This window comes from Carassius carassius, chromosome 31, assembly GCF_963082965.1.
Source record: "Carassius carassius chromosome 31, fCarCar2.1, whole genome shotgun sequence".
NCBI lineage: Eukaryota > Metazoa > Chordata > Actinopteri > Cypriniformes > Cyprinidae > Carassius > Carassius carassius.
In genome coordinates this window covers 2,484,275-2,501,008 of record NC_081785.1, presented here as the reverse complement: position 1 = coordinate 2,501,008, position 16,734 = coordinate 2,484,275, and the positions used below count along the sequence as shown (strand labels likewise).

The 16,734-nt window shown below is 37.9% G+C and overlaps 1 protein-coding gene across 2 annotated transcripts in view; it reads left to right on the top strand.

Moving 5' to 3' along the window:
• The window catches only part of LOC132111328 (C-terminal-binding protein 2-like), a 43,830-nt gene that overhangs the window by 15,949 nt on the left and 11,147 nt on the right, over positions 1 to 16,734 (top strand). Inside the window, exon 1 of one of the 2 annotated variants that reach the window (XM_059518529.1) lies at positions 3,800 to 6,662. The exons of the other annotated variant lie outside the window; for it this stretch is intronic. Coding sequence (XP_059374512.1) covers positions 4,391 to 6,662 — 2,272 coding nt within the window. The 5' untranslated portion in view covers positions 3,800 to 4,390. Of the gene's footprint in view, positions 1 to 3,799; positions 6,663 to 16,734 lie in introns of those variants that run through there. 2 annotated transcript variants of the gene reach the window in all.

Genomic DNA, 16,734 nt, shown 5'->3' with positions numbered 1-16,734 from the left:
ACTCTAGGAAGCATTCACTGAGGGATTTTCAGCTGTTGTGCTGTGGTGTCCCCTGTCACTGAAGATAAGTAGTGCTTCCAAGTAGTGCAAGTGTGTGACATATTAACCGCTAGGTGAAGTTACAAAGATCTAGTTCATGTCTTAAAGATTGGGGTGTCAGAAACTTGAGTCGGAGTCATATTCCCTAAAGCCTGCAGTCATCACATCTGCAGCCGCTGGCTCGTTAAACGCCTGACTTGTTTTCCCAGAGTTGGAAAAGTCAAGTTCTTCAGAATACCTCCTATAATGAAGAAATGTCAAATCTCCCTATTTCATTTAAAAAAAAAAGAGCCTTATTACAGGACTGCGGTGGGACTCCTCAGGGGAATTCTGCTGGCAGAGGAGAAACCAGCAGAAAAGAAGAAACAGGAGAGAAATGAGGAAGTGAAGTTGTGAATGTGTTACAGTGAGATGTCTGAATATAGAGCTGTCAGTTGCATCGCTTTGCAGAGGCTGCATAAAAAAAACTTGTCCAAAAGGTGTATAATCTGAGAGCTCTCCTACTAGCTGTTCAATAGTAGAACTTAAGTGGTTATAAATTGGACTGCTCTGTTTTTTCTGAATGAAATGTTGAAGCTCTATAACTGTGCATGAACCAAGGTTGCTGTGCTTCCGAGAAGAAAAGAGACAAGGCTCCTAACAGTATGTTGATTGTATTTGCATAATAATAGATCAGGGTATTCAGATTATCATAGTATGTGACAAGTAAATACTTAATACCCTTGTTGGTTTTCTGGAACATAGTAGCTAGTGTGTTTCTATAAAGCGAGATCTACCAGACCCAAGATGCACTATCAGGTCAAACTTAGACCAACTGGCTGCTTGTCCAGCTTTTCAACCCTCTAGATCCGGTTCAGACCAGCTAATGGCCATTTAAGAAAAATTAATAAAACATGTTTTTGGTAAAGCCAAAATATAAGAAAATATTCATATTAAGGGAAAATGTTAAAGTTTTATTATTATTATTATTATTATTATTATTATTATTATTATTATTATTATTAATACTATAATAGTTTTAAATAATAAAATAATGATGTTTTAGACTAGATTGAAATCATGCCATACCATAGTAGAACTTAAATCATTTTGTACACCGAGCATTTCTTTTCATTCAGTGCAAGTTTTTCTTGTAACAATGAGAACATTTTGATAAATTGTAAGTTTATGAGCAATTTAAATATATAAACATGCAGTATATACAGTATTAGGTACTCCCAGCTGAACAAGAAGGAGAGTAAATTAGTTAAAGTAATGTTTCATTTCGCCACATTCTGCTTTTAATCACTTTATATCCTTTTTTTATGAATTTGCTTTCCTCAAAGAGCTCTCATATTAGTAGTCATGTATGAAATTGCTTACACATGCATTCCCAGATAGGCCGAGAAGCTTGTTGAAGCCAAATGTCCCACAGGGTTTTCGTATTAGATCGCAGTCTCTGGGGCACAACGGATTTATGAAAATTCTCTCTCTTCTCCTTTGTTTCAGTCTTTCTCTCTTTTGTTCCTTAAAGTTCTGCAAAAGGATAACTGAAGACACTGTTGCCATTAAACTGTTCTTGATTTTTCCATTGTGTTGCAACTGTACTGATCCATGTTGTTTTTCTTTTTGGCAATTGCCTAGCAGTTATTAAAGAACCCAATATTATCCTCACTGTGTCTGTAAGTGAAAGCCACAAAGAGAAAGAAAAGACTCTTCCAGAGAGATTTGAGTTAATTTGGCTTTATTAAATACTCTCTCTTGCTCTGTGCCAAAACCTAGTGAACTAGTAAGGGATCAACGCCACACCCCAAAAGGTAGGCAGCATAATTCTAAGGGAGCTTGACATGTAGCAAACAGAGAATTCATTTCCGGAATATAATTCGATGATGAGGCGAGGGAACTGTTGTTTATGAAAATAATTTAAATTTGTTGCTGAAAAGTGTTAACAAAAATAGTGCCTTCTAAAATAATGTGTTATGTGTTTGTGTGTTTCATTAACTCAGCAACAAGCTAACTCTACTGGAAGTAGGTAATATGGCTTTTTGTGACATGCCTAGAGAGTACAGTTAGGTTATGACAAGTAAACTATATTGGGGCTCGTTTGCAATCTGAAAATGCTAACATATACCGGTGTTGTTGATTCTGAACAACAGGCTTAACACTAAAATGAAATTCCTGCCATTGCTGTATTACTGGCATCAAAGAGTGTTTTATAAAAGTGAATGGATAAAAACAAGGCGACGTGCTGGAAAGTCACTCTAAAACTGTGCAAAGCTTTAGATTGTATCAAAATGCAGAATGTACCACAATGACAGTGGATAGGCAAAGCATATGCCCTATTAATTTTATCCTCACAAGTCTTTCTCTCCCTTCCTCTCCATCTCTCTCTCTCTCTGGTGTTTGTGGGGATCAGAAAGGATTTGTGTTTCAGTGGCAGGTGGGCAAAATCTGTTCACAACAAAAAGCTTTTCCTAAACCGAAAACTCAAGATTCAGCTGTTAACATTCATATTGTTGGAATGTTTTTCATGAAAAACATTCGCAAGCCTTTAGATATTGTAGTATTATTTGATGTTCCAGATTTTGACTTTAACCCCTGTGGGTTTTATAATGCTTATCTTAATAACATGGCTGTGCTTTCTCAGTGGGGAATATCAAAACATGCAGTGATGGTTTCTTTGTTTATGTAAAATTAATGCCTAAAAACAGCCATTGTTATTTTAAAGGGATAGTTCTGTCATAATTCACCCACTCTAATGTCATCCCAAATGTATGCTTTTCTTTCTTTCGAAGAACACAAAAGCAACACTGAATCCCTTTGACTTTTATTGTATGGACAAAAATCCAGTGAGACATTTTTTATATATATATCTTCCGTTATGTTTCATGGAAGAAAGTCAAACAGGTTTGGAACGACATAAGAGTGAGTAAATCATGACTGCATTTTCATTTTTGGTTGGACTCTTCTTTTAAGAGGTAGCTAAGAATTTTTAGGTGATTCTAATGTTTGTGAGAAATTTCAGCATCCTTATGTAATTTTCACTAAGAATGGTATTGCAGTTCTCATCAGGTCTGATTGGTTTTGTTATGAAGCTAATTGTTTTTGATTCATTCATTCACTTTATTTTTTAAAGCACCTGCAGACCTAGTAAAAAAATACAGACACACACACAAAAACAACACACAAACTAGTAATACATTGAATACTAACCCAACCTCTTAAAAGCTAAAGCATTGTGATCCAGAAGCTTTGGGACCTCATTGTTGGTGTGGTGTGTAGGGTGTTAGGAGGCAGTGGTTCATATAGCTGCACTGGTGTTGGCTCGGGTCATAATGCAATAGATGGTTGGTGATGCTGGATCTCTGCATTTGTGTAGCTCTGCAGGCATTGCTGGCCCGTCATAGGATTACTGTTCAATCAGGATTTGACGTTTCCTGACAGTGCTACATGATTCTGCACTGCTGCATTAGGTCTGTTAGTTTCACTGACACGCCCCAGTGGCCCCTCTCTTGGAGTCCAGCAAAGACTGCCTGCTTAATGCCAGCTGGCCAGGCTTTTGAAAGAAGCACAGACCACCTCAATCATTGGCATCAGGTAAGCGTGTCCATGGCAGCATGTGTTCCTGTTCAAAGGGATTTCATTGTATTCATTATCATCAGGGACACATTTTGTGTGCATTTGCATGTGACGTCACAAGGGTGAAGCTAGATTTAAGCTGGCTTTATTTGGTCTGTAATCCCTCATAGCAATTTGAACGAGTAAAATGTTTGGAGTTGGAGCAGCTCGGCTTCACTGGATTATCACAAGCCCCTGCCTCCCCCACACCAACCCTCCCCTTGTTTAAATTTCCTTCCTGTCTATCCATTTTCTCTCTTTTTCTTTCCTTCTGTCTGTTCATGCTTGTCGCTTTGCATTGCCAGAATGGAGTAGTCAGGCAGGCTTCAACTACCAATGAAATTTGTGAGAGTGCTTGGTGTCCTCTTTCCTGTTTCCATCACCACCAGCAGTATTCCCCAGATTAATTATTCACTGATCGCCAAGCAAGTGGAGCCATTTGATAGCCAGACCTTGCTACTGTGATAGAGACCGGAGACAGAAATTACAACTGGACCTCAGGTGAAAAGCGATACTTCTGTTTAATTTTTTTATTTATTTTAACCCTCATTCCTCGCACCACTTGACACCCTGCAATTAGAATCTTAAAGGGAAGTCTTTTTAATTTTTCTTCCCTGAGAGTAAGGTACATCTCTTCCTCATGTTGATCACCAGTAAACAGTTGCCGATCGGCCGCTCCCAGAGCTGGGACACGCTGGGTGGGAATTAGGGTCATTGGGAGCACAGTGACGGTGTTTACGAGCAGCAGGCACGGATGGCTGGTCGACGCAACTCACTGAGGTATGGAGCGGATGCGGGAGGGGGATGGTATGAACCACCGCCTGGAGTGCGTCCCCCTGACCTGGATTTGAAACGGGAGCAAGACTCCTACCAGGAATGTCTTTACAATCAGGGATATTTGGATCGTCCGGACCCTCGTAATGTAAGAAAGAACTCTGTTCCTGAGTTGAACAGCCATTACGATCGGCCACCCATGGCTCACCGTGGTTCCCTGGCACGCCACAATTACTATCAGCAAGACTCAGGCATGCCACCAAGGCCAACAGAGGGTTTTTATCATGGAGAGCAACCCCATTCTCTTAATAGGTCATCTTCACATTATGGAATGATAGCTAGTCCTCGGCAACTGTGGGAACAGAGCTCAAGAGGTCGGCCTTGTTCTACTGCCGCAACACCTGGCATACCTCCTCCCCCACCTCCAACTGTTTATGACATGGGTCGTATTTACAGAGAACCGTCTCTGCCTGGACCCCCACCTGCTACTCCTGGCACCAAAATGATGCAGGATGGACAGCGCATTCCAAGCCGAGCACCATCTCCTGCTCGTTATATAATGGAGCCAAATTCTCCACGTTATGGTGCTGAGCCACCTGTCTCTCTCACTAGCCATTCAGTCTACAGTGATGTTAATGGAAGGTCAATTGATCCTCATCAGCCAACTCCCACCTGCCTGGTGGTTGAACCAGTTACTCAAGGAATGGATGGAACTTCCCGAGGTATGGTCATGCATCCGGAAAACCCCTCACCATACACCATACAGCAGCAACAGCAATCCCAACAACAGGCTCAACAACAAGCACAGCAACAAATACAACAACAGCAAATGCAACAAATGCAGCAAGCTCAGCCAGTGCAACACATGCAGCAAGCTCAGCCAGTGCAACACATGCAGCAAGCTCAGCCAGTGCAACACATGCAGCAAGCTCAGCCAGTGCAACACATGCAGCAAGCTCAGCCAGTGCAACACATGCAGCAAGCTCAGCCAGTGCAACACATGCAGCAAGCTCAGCCAGTGCAACACATGCAGCAAGCTCAGCCAGTGCAACACATGCAGCAAGCTCAGCCAGTGCAGCAAGTCCAGCAGGTACCACAGGTTCACCTAGTGCAGCAAGTTCCACATATGCAACCGGTTGCACCCCCAAATCCTGTCTATACTCCAGCTCCCCCTACAGCTCCTGTTTCAGTAAACACTCCAAGTGTGGCTACTATTACTGCTTCGTTACCTCATGTTCCTGCTCAGCCTTTTACTGCTGCTCCTCCTCCCACTGTTCCTCAGACCCCAGTGGTTCTTGTAGTTCCTAAAAAAAATGTGGATCCTGAATTTCTGGCATTATTGCAAAAAGAGGGTGTCTCGGAAAGCACCATTACTTCTCTGCTGCAGCAGTGCTTTGACTCCAATACAATGTTGGCTGTTATGGAGGAAGATGATGTGCGTTCAGTGGCCCCAAACTTGGGACAAGCTCGGGTTCTGTCTCGTGTTGTGCTTTGTTGCAAGCGACCACCTGAAATCCTTCCTGCTACCCCCTTGCATCCCAGTGCCCCAGTCCGTGGCAGATCCAACAGCTTTAGCCATCGCAGTGACATTTACATGCACCAGCCAACGCCCTCGACTCCGGGCTTGGAGTCCCAGTACTTGCAGCAACCCTCTACCCACATGCAGACTATATCTCCAAGGATGGGTGAAGGTTGTAGTCGCAGACCCAGCAGTGCTCCCTCCCAGCAGCTTCTTGAGACCAGCGGGTATCCTGGAGCCAGGTCTGCAGGAGTATATGGTGGTGTTATGGTTCCAGTCCACCCTCGCCCATTGTCAGGCTACAATCCACATGCTGGCCTGTCCATGCCACCTATGACTGCAGTGTCCCAACAGGTAGCCATTCCATCACATCTACAAGGAATACCACCAGAAATCCATTCAATGACACAACCATTTCCAGCACTGCCTGCAGTTCCCCAACCAATGACTGTGTCTGCTTTGCCACCCCAGCAGGCTCCAAAGGCATACACCACCAACTATACTGTACCAATGGAGTTGATGAAGAGGAATCGGAGTTTGGCCATGATGTCGCCCATGCCTAGTCCCCATGTAAGCCCACAAGTAATGCGCAAGGCTGGAGCATCCTCAGACGGAGTCCTAGTACCGATTGGTGGTGCTGTCCCAGGCCAAAATGTGAGTCTGGCTAATCAGAAGCTCAGCCGGCGTACTGGACCTCCGGTCATTGTGTCCACTATGGCATCGCCAGACACAAGTAAATCAAAGCCCTCTTCCATTACCTTCTTTGTGTTCTCCTTTCTTCCTCTCAATCACCCCCTCCAGTGCTTCAGCTCCTAACTGTCTGTGTCTGAGTGAGAGTGTGTGAATCATATGATTGTAGGCTAATTGATTGTTATATTTATTTTTTCCCTTTGAACTTCACTTTTCAGAAATGCTACACAGAGAATCCTTCTTTGAAGAAAAAACAATGGTGTTTTGTTGTTGAAATACTAATGATTTGAGTTAGTAATGATGTTTCTAGATGTGTTCAAGATTTTTTATTTTTGCATACAGGCTTAGAAAAAATTTAACAAATTTAGTGTGTCATGCTTCATCTTTTTATACCTTCTCATTGCAAAATTACATACCATTAAATATTGAATTTCTGTAGTCTAGCACAAGCTCAATTAAAAGTATGGTGAATTGTGCTAGAGTGTGCTAGCATGTTTTCATTTTGTTGCCTTGTGGTTCAGTGGCCTGTTGGGTTATTAGTCAGTCACATTTCTGGAGTATTAGTCATTATCAGCTTCAGAGTGTCAGTGATTGTGTTTTATTTTGGCTTGGTATTCTGTATTACATTGCTTTTATGTATGTTCTGTAGTAGGCATATCTAAATGGACTTGCTGACTTTTTTTTCATGGTTTGTCTTTGGTAGTTTAAACCTCTGTCCCTATCTGCCTGTCGCAGCTGATCTGTTTGACTAAGATACTGTGAGTGAAGTGTAGCCTGTCAGTTAGCGGTAGAGCCCTTTGATACATGTTTGATGTGAACTGTCACTTCGAGGCATACACAGGCATCATCAGAATTGATGGACTGGACTAGCACAGAGAGAGAATGACAGTTTAGTTTTTTTGTCAAGCACAATGCTTCAATGGGAAATTTCGATTGTGAGCAATAACTGAGCATGTAGTTTTTCTATTTACAGTTGACAGTGTCATTTGAGAAATCTTTTTTCATTATTATAATGAAAAAAGCGGTCTTTTCATTATTTTAATGTAAAAAAGTTATTTTGTTTGTGAATTGTGTGTGTATATATATTAATAGTATTTTTCAAGCTGCTTTTATGCTGATCTAAAAAAAAACATTGTAATTTAATCAAACACCAATTTAATAAGAATCAACTCTGTGGCAAATTTGCAAAACTAGCATGAAAATAATGTCAAATAATTTTAAATAGGCTTTGTTTCTTTTATGCAAAATGTTGATATTTTTCATTTGATTTTGGTGTAGATTGTAACTATATTTTTGTGGTATTCATTCAAATGTTGTTGCAGGACTGATGTTTTGCAGATCATGCTAAAAATTGTAAAGGGTTAAAGTATCATCCTAGTGTTCTCTATTCTTGAATCCCACCTGGTGCAGCTGGTGTAAGAGACAGTTACATTTACATTACATTTACATTTTATCGTTTAGCAGACACTTTATCCAAAGCGACTTACAAATGAGAACAATAGAAGCAATCAGATCAACAAGAGAACAACAACAGTATACAAGTGCCATGACAAGTCTCAGTTAGTCTAGTACAGAACACATAGCCAGGTTGTTGTTTATATATGTATATATATATATATATCAAAACTATGAATTAACATATGTGGAATTATATATGGAATTATATACATAACAAAAAAGTGTGAAACAACTGAAAATATGTCATATTCTAGGTTCTTCAAAGTAGCCACCTTTTGCTTTGATTACTGCTTTGCACACTCTTGGCATTCTCTTGATGAGCTTCAAGAGATAGTCACCTGTAATGGTCTTCCAACAGTCTTGAAGGAGTTCCCCGAGAGATGCTTAGCACTTGTTGGCCCTTTTGCCTTCACTCCGCGGTCCAGCTCACCCCAAACCATCTCGATTGGGTTCAGGTCCGGTGACTGTGGAGGCCAGGTCATCTGGCGCAGCACCCCATCACTCTCCTCCTTGGTCAAATAGCCCTTACACAGCCTGGAGGTGTGTTTGGGGTCATTGTCCTGTTGAAAAATAAATGATGGTCCAACTAAACGCAAACCGGATGGAATAGCATGCCGCTGCAAGATGCTGTGGTAGCCATGCTGGTTCAGTATGCCTTCAATTTTGAATAAATCCCCAACAGTGTCACCAGTAAAGCACCCCCACACCATCACACCTCCTCCTCCATGCTTCACGGTGGGAACCAGGCATGTAGAGTCCATCCGTTCACCTTTTCTGCGTCGCACAAAGACACAGTGGTTGGAACCAAATATCTCAAATTTGGACTCATCAGACCAAAGCACAGATTTCCACTGGTCTAATGTCCATTCCTTGTGTTCTTTAGCCCAAACAAGTCTCTTCTGCTTGTTGCCTTTCTTTAGCAGTGGTTTCCTAGCAGATATTCTACCATGAAGGCCTGATTCACACAGTCTCCTCTTAACAGTTGTTCTAGAGATGTGTCTGCTGCTAGAACTCCGTGTGCCATTGACCTGGTCTCTAATCTGAGCTGCTGTTAACCTGCGATTTCTGAGGCTGGTGACTCGGATGAACTTATCCTCCGCAGCAGAGGTGACTCTTGGTCTTCCTTTCCTGGGGCGGTCCGCATGTGAGCCAGTTTCTTTGTTGCGCTTGATGGTTTTTGTGACTGCACTTGGGGACACTTTCAAAGTTTTCCCAATTTTTCGGACTGACTGACCTTCATTTCTTAAAGTAATGATGGCCACTCATTTTCCTGTACTTGGCTGCTTTTTTCTTGCCATAATACAAATTCTAACAGTCTATTCAGTAGGACTATCAGCTGTGTATCCACCTTTGGACTTCTGCACAACACAACTGATGGTCCCAACCCCATTTATAAGGCAAGAAATCACACTTATTAAACCTGACAGGGCACACCTGTGAAGGAAAAACCATTTCAGGTGACTACCTCTTGAAGCTCATCAAGAGAATGCCAAGAGTGTGCAAAGCAGTAATCAAAGTAAAAGGTGGCTGGCTACTTTGAAGAACCTACAATATGACATATTTTCAGTTGTTTCATATATATATATATATATATATATATATATATATATATATATATATATATATATATATATATATATATATATATATATATATATATATATATATATATATATATATATATAAATAAGAATATGAAAGACAAGAAAAGAAAAGGTAGTATTAGTTGGTTAAGTGCTGGCGAAAAAGTTACAAGCCCACATTGGCTGTTTCAGAACGATGGTCAATGACTGCTCTAAAGAGGAGGGGAAGCAGTGCTGGGAGTTTTATTCTGAGACGAAATAGAGATGCAGTGTCAGAGCCCGGCAGGAAATTAAACAACACATCACCATAGTCGGGATAATCAGAGTGTATGGATATGATTGGAGAGCCTCTGGAGTGGGTGATAAACATTATTAAAGGCTTACTGGCTCAGTGCCTGGTGAACGAGCAGCTTCAGTAGGGTTGGACAGTATGACCAAAATCATGGTATGAGGTATTATATTTCATGGTAACATCATGTATCCCAAAATAGTTATTAGTGATGGAAAAAGGTTTCATATGTTAGATAAGTGTGGAAAGCATGATTTTTGGATAATCTGGTGTATTAAATATTTTGGAACTTGATAGACTCAAATCACAAGATAAGATTATTCATAACAAATAAGTCTGACATCAGTGCAAAAACAGCTGTACATTATGAAACTCCTAAGTTAAAAATGATTTATTCAAAACATTTGCACCATGTAAATGATATATTATTGACACATTTGTGCTGTTGTTCTTTCTGCCATCCAGTGCAAGGATTGAAAAATCTGTTTGGCTACTTTATGTATTGTATTGCAGTGGAATGTTTTTGTCTAGAGGGACTACTGGTTGACCATCCTACCCATCTCTAGAAAAGAGGTCAGATAGGATTGTAATCTTTAATGGCAGACTCTAATCCACGATCTCCTCACACTTCCTCTCGTTTCATTTCTCTTTCAAAGGCTTCCATTTTCCCTTTGTATCTTTTTTTCCTCCCTGTGCTTCTGTTACACCTTCTCTGGCGTCTCGCTTGAGTTAATGGATTTAGCTGGCTTTCGTTCCATACTATGAAACCATTTCTCCAGAGCCCCAGTCATCTCTGACTCCAGATGTTTCAGGTTGGATAGAGTCAGAGTGCATTGCTCATGTCCTAAACATCTGTGAAAATCCCAGCGGGCAATAATATGAGCACTTCTCTTATGAAAAGCAAAGTCATTTGCATGTGGGGGATGGTTGTTTGTTTAGCCAGTAATTTCGTGTGCTAATGGACAGGCTGGAGATTGCGAGCTCGCAGGGTTTTCCTTAATTGTGTGTTGCTAGGTGACCTGTTTTTGGTAGCAACGACTGCTCTGATTTTTTTTTTTTTTGTATTATTATAATTATTATTTTTGGTGCCAGCTCTTTTAGAAAGCATGCATATACCCCATCATTCTTTTTTTATAGTCTAATACATTTCAATGAACTGATCTGACAAGAGCCTGCTTCCTTGTTCCTTGACCATATATGGTCGTTCTAAATGCCCCCAAGTTTAATTGTGTCTATATATGGACATGCAGGGACGACCCTGGCAGAAGATCTTTCTTTCTAGTAAAACGGGATTAGGTAGCCATGGCGATGGGTGTCACGGTCAAGCCATATGAGACTTATCCAGGTCAGGTGTGTCCTTGTATTATTTGTGTTTCATTGTATCTGAGGTATTATTTCATAATGATTTTGTTACTTTGAAAATTCTTTGTGAAAGAGAGCTCTTAGGACTGAGCATTTAGAGTGATGATCATCTTGTAGTCTGGGATAAGTCGCTCCTGGTCATGGATCAAAGGAATTACACTGAAAGGACGCTTCATGGTATGCTTTCCTCTAGTGCAGGCTGTTCATCTGAGCGATTTCGTTCTAGGCCACAGTGTATCTGTATAGTCACAGGTGACCATTAGTGCTGAAAAGCTACAGTTGAACTAGATTCGCATTTTCTAAAGGGAATACTAGTGCATACTAGGTTCTGTATAATGAAATGCAATATCAGAGCCTTTTTGCTATTGGCTTGACAATCAGTATGTCTTTTGTGAAATATAATTACTTTTTTAGTGTAATATGTACTGTAAAAAAAAGTTTTTTGAAGTTGTAAATTAAGTTTTTCCTCAAAATGTTTAATACTTGCTTTTTCAAAAAAAAAAATGTAATGTGCTTAAATAGATGCAATGACAGGACCAGTCACAATTCGGTATGCAAATATTGTTGTGATGTCATCCCTGTTGTTTACATTTCAGATGGCACATATCATGGTAATCCTATGGTATTATTAGGAGTAGCCTTGTTAAATGAATATAGAAATGATTCTGTAATATGGTATTTATAAATAATGTGATATTTGCTCTATGGATAAAATGTCTGATAAATAAATCTATTTGTGTCTATGCCAATAGCTGATATGATGCAGATATATACATAATACCATTTAACTAATGGCAAATGAGGTGACAAGTGATGAAACTAAAAGAACACTTAGTTTACTCAAAATTCAATACAAATTCTAATTTGAATCCAATAATCTCAGTTCAGTAATCTCAAAGTGACCAAATATTGGTTTATAAATTGGCCCATAAATCATGGTACCGATACTATTCCTGTACCATAATATTTTTTGCAAACATTGATCCTTTTGTATTTAAATCTCTGTTTATATTTGCTGAAAAAACTGAGGATATACATGGGTTTTTAATATTTGCACTGAAAAAAATATTGGCTTGAAACAACATTTTCACACAAGAATTGTTAGTTAAACACCAAGTAACACTGAATTAAACATGAAATTTTGAAGTGGATAGCGTGAAATTGTAATTGATTATTTATATATTTATATATATATTATATGATAATTTAGTCTTTGCATGACTGTCCTAGAATGTAATTGGGCTGGTACAGCACACAAATTACTTGTAAATTGGTGTACATTAATTTGTAAAAATGTAATCAGTTTCTCAAGGAAGTTTGAAAGAGAATCAACATGGAATAGGAAAAAGAGAGGAAACAATGTATGAAAATGGAGAGCAAAAGGCACTCAGAACCAAAAGTTGTTTCCGTGCCGATTTGTCCAGCTCCGCATATTCATTTACTGTGGGTTTAAGAAATAAAAAGAGAAGACAGAGAGAGGGAATGAAAGAAAAGAGATTAGAGAGGTAAAATCCCACAAGCCATCTGTGCAGAATGGACCCAGTGGGAAAGGACGGGGGGGTTTGGGGTTAGTGCTCTTCATCACAACATAATCCTGCAGAAATGAATGAATGTGTGTACTGTAATCCCTGTCCGCTGTAGGACAACTCATCTGACCTGGCTCTGACGTATAGACCTGCTCTGCATGACATATTAGCGTTAAAGAATCAGAAATGGGTGTGATATTGGTTTGTTTGAAGGTATGAAGAATCCGTTTTCCCTGGTGCAATGTGTAGACGAGAGCTGTAAACCCATCCCAGCGTCTGATCTTTCCAACTTTATAAAATGTTAAACCGCTTGTAAATCACTTATGCTGTAGTATTTTTAATTTGTAAATTGATTTGAATGACAGCATCTGCTAAATGAATACATGCAAGTGTAAATGTATACCACACTTTGCATATATGTGCAGTTTATTGCATTGGTCTACGTACACCTCACATGTTAAATCTGAACTTTTTTCTGTGTGCATACTGAATGTTTGCACAGAGCCACAGAGACCAAACACTGAATGAATAGATGGGTGTCATGCCAGGGTTATTATATTATATATATTTATATTATATTTAATCATTTGTTTTTATGTGATGTATTTGACATTGTTGTTGCAAAATCTGCTAATATAAATGTCACCAAAGGCACTGTTGTGATTTTTCCAATATTCTTGGAAGCATTGGTTATTGCCAATGTCATGGTCTTCCAGGAAAAGGTTTTTTTTTTTTTTTTTTTTTTTTTTTTTTTTTGCTCCTATAGCTTTATAATTTTTAGGATTCTTGCTGTTTAATAACGGGTCGTTTTAACTTGTCATAAAATTGTCATTTAGTTATTTTATATAAAATGATATTAAAATGTATAATAATATAATTTGATATTACTTTATATGAATAATATATGCATTCTTATGAATACAGTAAATATACATTTGTTTTAAAGCATGAAAAAAAAAGAAAAAAAAAAAACATTTTGCGTGGTCTGTTAATATATAGAAAGGGCAAAGAACAAGCCAAAAAAACATATATATAGCTGATCCCTTCTAATGTTATTTTAGTATCTTTGGGATGCTATTATAGTTTCTAATAATATTTTACGTTTGTTTTAATTGTTATATATTTCAGTTTTCTGGATTTGTTGGGTTTTTTTTCAGTTGTTTTTAATATGATATGTTTTCCTCTGGCAGCCATCTGATTTTTTATTTTATTTATATACATGTATATATATATATATATATATATATATATATATATATAATATGTATATAATATGTATATAATATTTTTTTTTTATATTTTATTTCAAGTAACAAAAATGTTTTTATGGTAATAGTTTTAGTTAACTATAATAATCCTGACTCCTGCATAATACCAAAATGTTTAGAAACAAAGAAATGTACGATGCAAAAGATGAATGTCTTTGTAACGAATGAGAGAACATGTGGATGGTTGCAGAAGAGAATCCTTGTTCATGATTTATTTTGTGTGTGTGTGTGTGTTTGACAATGTGAGATAGCAAACAGGTCCCAGTGAATTATTCCTTGTGAGAAAATGAAAAGGTCACGGAGATTGAGTTTCATTCGTAGATGGAGAGGCAGATCTCTGTATGAACACAGACAGCGCAAGCAGACACAGATGTTGGATGGGCCTGAAATTGTTTAGCACTTTAATTCAATGCAAACTATAGCAGAAAAAAGACATGAAATAATTGTCTAATGCTTTGTATGCTGTGTGAATCAATCTTGTGCATCATGTTGTTGTTGTTGTTGTTGTTGTTTTTTTAAACTAAACCATGTGTGTTTGTTTGTGCATAAGTGTGTGTCTGTTTTTGCTGTAACTCTATCCCTAATGTTAAGCACTGTCACCTCATAAAGAGCCTCAGTCTTTAGTGTAACAAAACACATTGTGTGTGTGTGTGTGTGTGTGTGTGTGTTGTAAACCTCTCGTTCCCTGTTCCAGTCTCTCAATCTGGAAGGCCAGATGGCTCCTGTCATATAGAGAACTAACAGAAGGAGGGACTGAGAGAATGTGAAACTAATGAATAGAGGGTGGAAAAAAGTATTTGAGGGAAGAAACTGATTTAGAGAGATCACATCTGCTCTGTGTGTGAGTGTGTGTTCACTTCAAGAGGGTGAGAATGAAGATTGAATGCTGTGCTAATTATCGGTGTTAACGTGTTGTTTGTTTTCTCTTGTCTGGTCACCACACCAGGTTTACTTGCCTATCGCTGTGTCATTCTGTAATAACATATGTAAGGCGAAAGGTCAGCACGAAATTTGATCACCAAACGAAATTGCAATCTGAGTTTTGCCTGGAAGAACCTGTTTGTCCAAACAGTTAAGGATGGACAGGTGTTTAAAACCAGTTATAAAAACTTGCATTTGCATTTTTGTTGCACAGAAAAAGCTATTTATATTTATAACCTTTTTTATGATAAAAAAAAAATTATGAATGAATGAATAAATAATAATATTTGTTTATTCATTTATTTAAAACTCCATCTTTTCTGTTTTTGCTTATAGGGCTGCACAAATGTTGTGCTGCAAATGTTGTGACTAAATGTATTGGCTCTTTAATGCTTTAGCATCTCAGTTCAAGCGGCACGTGAACCCATCTTATCTTTCTCTTTACAACTATAGTACGAAATGAATATAACATAGCTTGTTAGCATGCAATAATAACATTGCAAGTTAGCATGTTAGTGAAGATGTGTGCAAGAAATATGGCAAGATTTATTGGATGCGTTGAGGAGGAGCCCAAACTTGTGTTCCATTATATTGGCACAGATTTTGTGTAATAAACAGTTTTTAGTGACTGATGTATCACGTTGTGTATATATATATACAAAGTTTATTATTTCTCAAGTTGGAAAATAAATTTAGTTCCCACTTTAAATGAACCTTAGTTCCCAGGACATCTACAAGATTAATTAAAATGCTGATGCTGTAAAAGGAAGGGAGATTTATACATGATATATGACTGAAAAGTTGAAGTGTTCAAAAAAATAAATAAATAAAATAAAACAGATTTTTGTTTGGGCTTAAAATCACTCACTCCGCTACAATGTGAGCAGCTACATCTTTGTACATGTCTTTTGTGTGTGTATGCACTATGCAGTACACTTTGTTTCTTTTCATTTGTTCTCATTCATTTACTGTTCATTGGGTCATTGCTTGTTTGTTTTGGAGGTTAGTTTGTTCATTTTATAGTTTGTCGTTTCATTTTTTGATATATTCTTTCATTAATTCAAAGTTTGTTCTTTCATTCATTTGTTTGTTCTTTTTTGTTGGTGCATTTGCTTGTTTCAACATTTATTTGTTTGTTCTTTTATTCATTTTATGCTTATTCATTCATTATTTTAATTGTTTGGTCGTTAGTTTGTTTATAATTTCTTTTTAGTTTATTCTTTTGTTTGGGCTCCATTCATTCATTCATTCATTCATTTGTTCTTTTCATTGTTTATTTGGACATTACTTTGTTCGTTGTTTTTTCTTTTCATTTTATTTTTAGCATTGGCACTTTTTGTTTATTTCATTTGACATTCATTCATAATTTTTTTTATCTATTTTTTCTTTTTGTGTGTGCTTGTTTAGGGCTTTTTAGTTTATTTTTTTCCTTTTTGTTTGTTGGTTGGCTCATTTGTTTGTTCAAACATTTTTTTTCAAGCATATATTTGTTTATTGATTCATTACTTGATTTCAATCAATAAGTACAGTAAATTAATCAATCAATACATTTTTCAGTCATTCATTGCTTGTTTGTTTATTCTAGTGTTTTCCTTCCTTTCGTTTGTTAGTTCCTTTGTTTTATGTGTTTTACGTGTTTGTTCTTTAATTAGTTTGATCCAATGTAAGTCTTTCTCTTTTTTCTAAGTTGTTTCTTTCTCTCATTGTT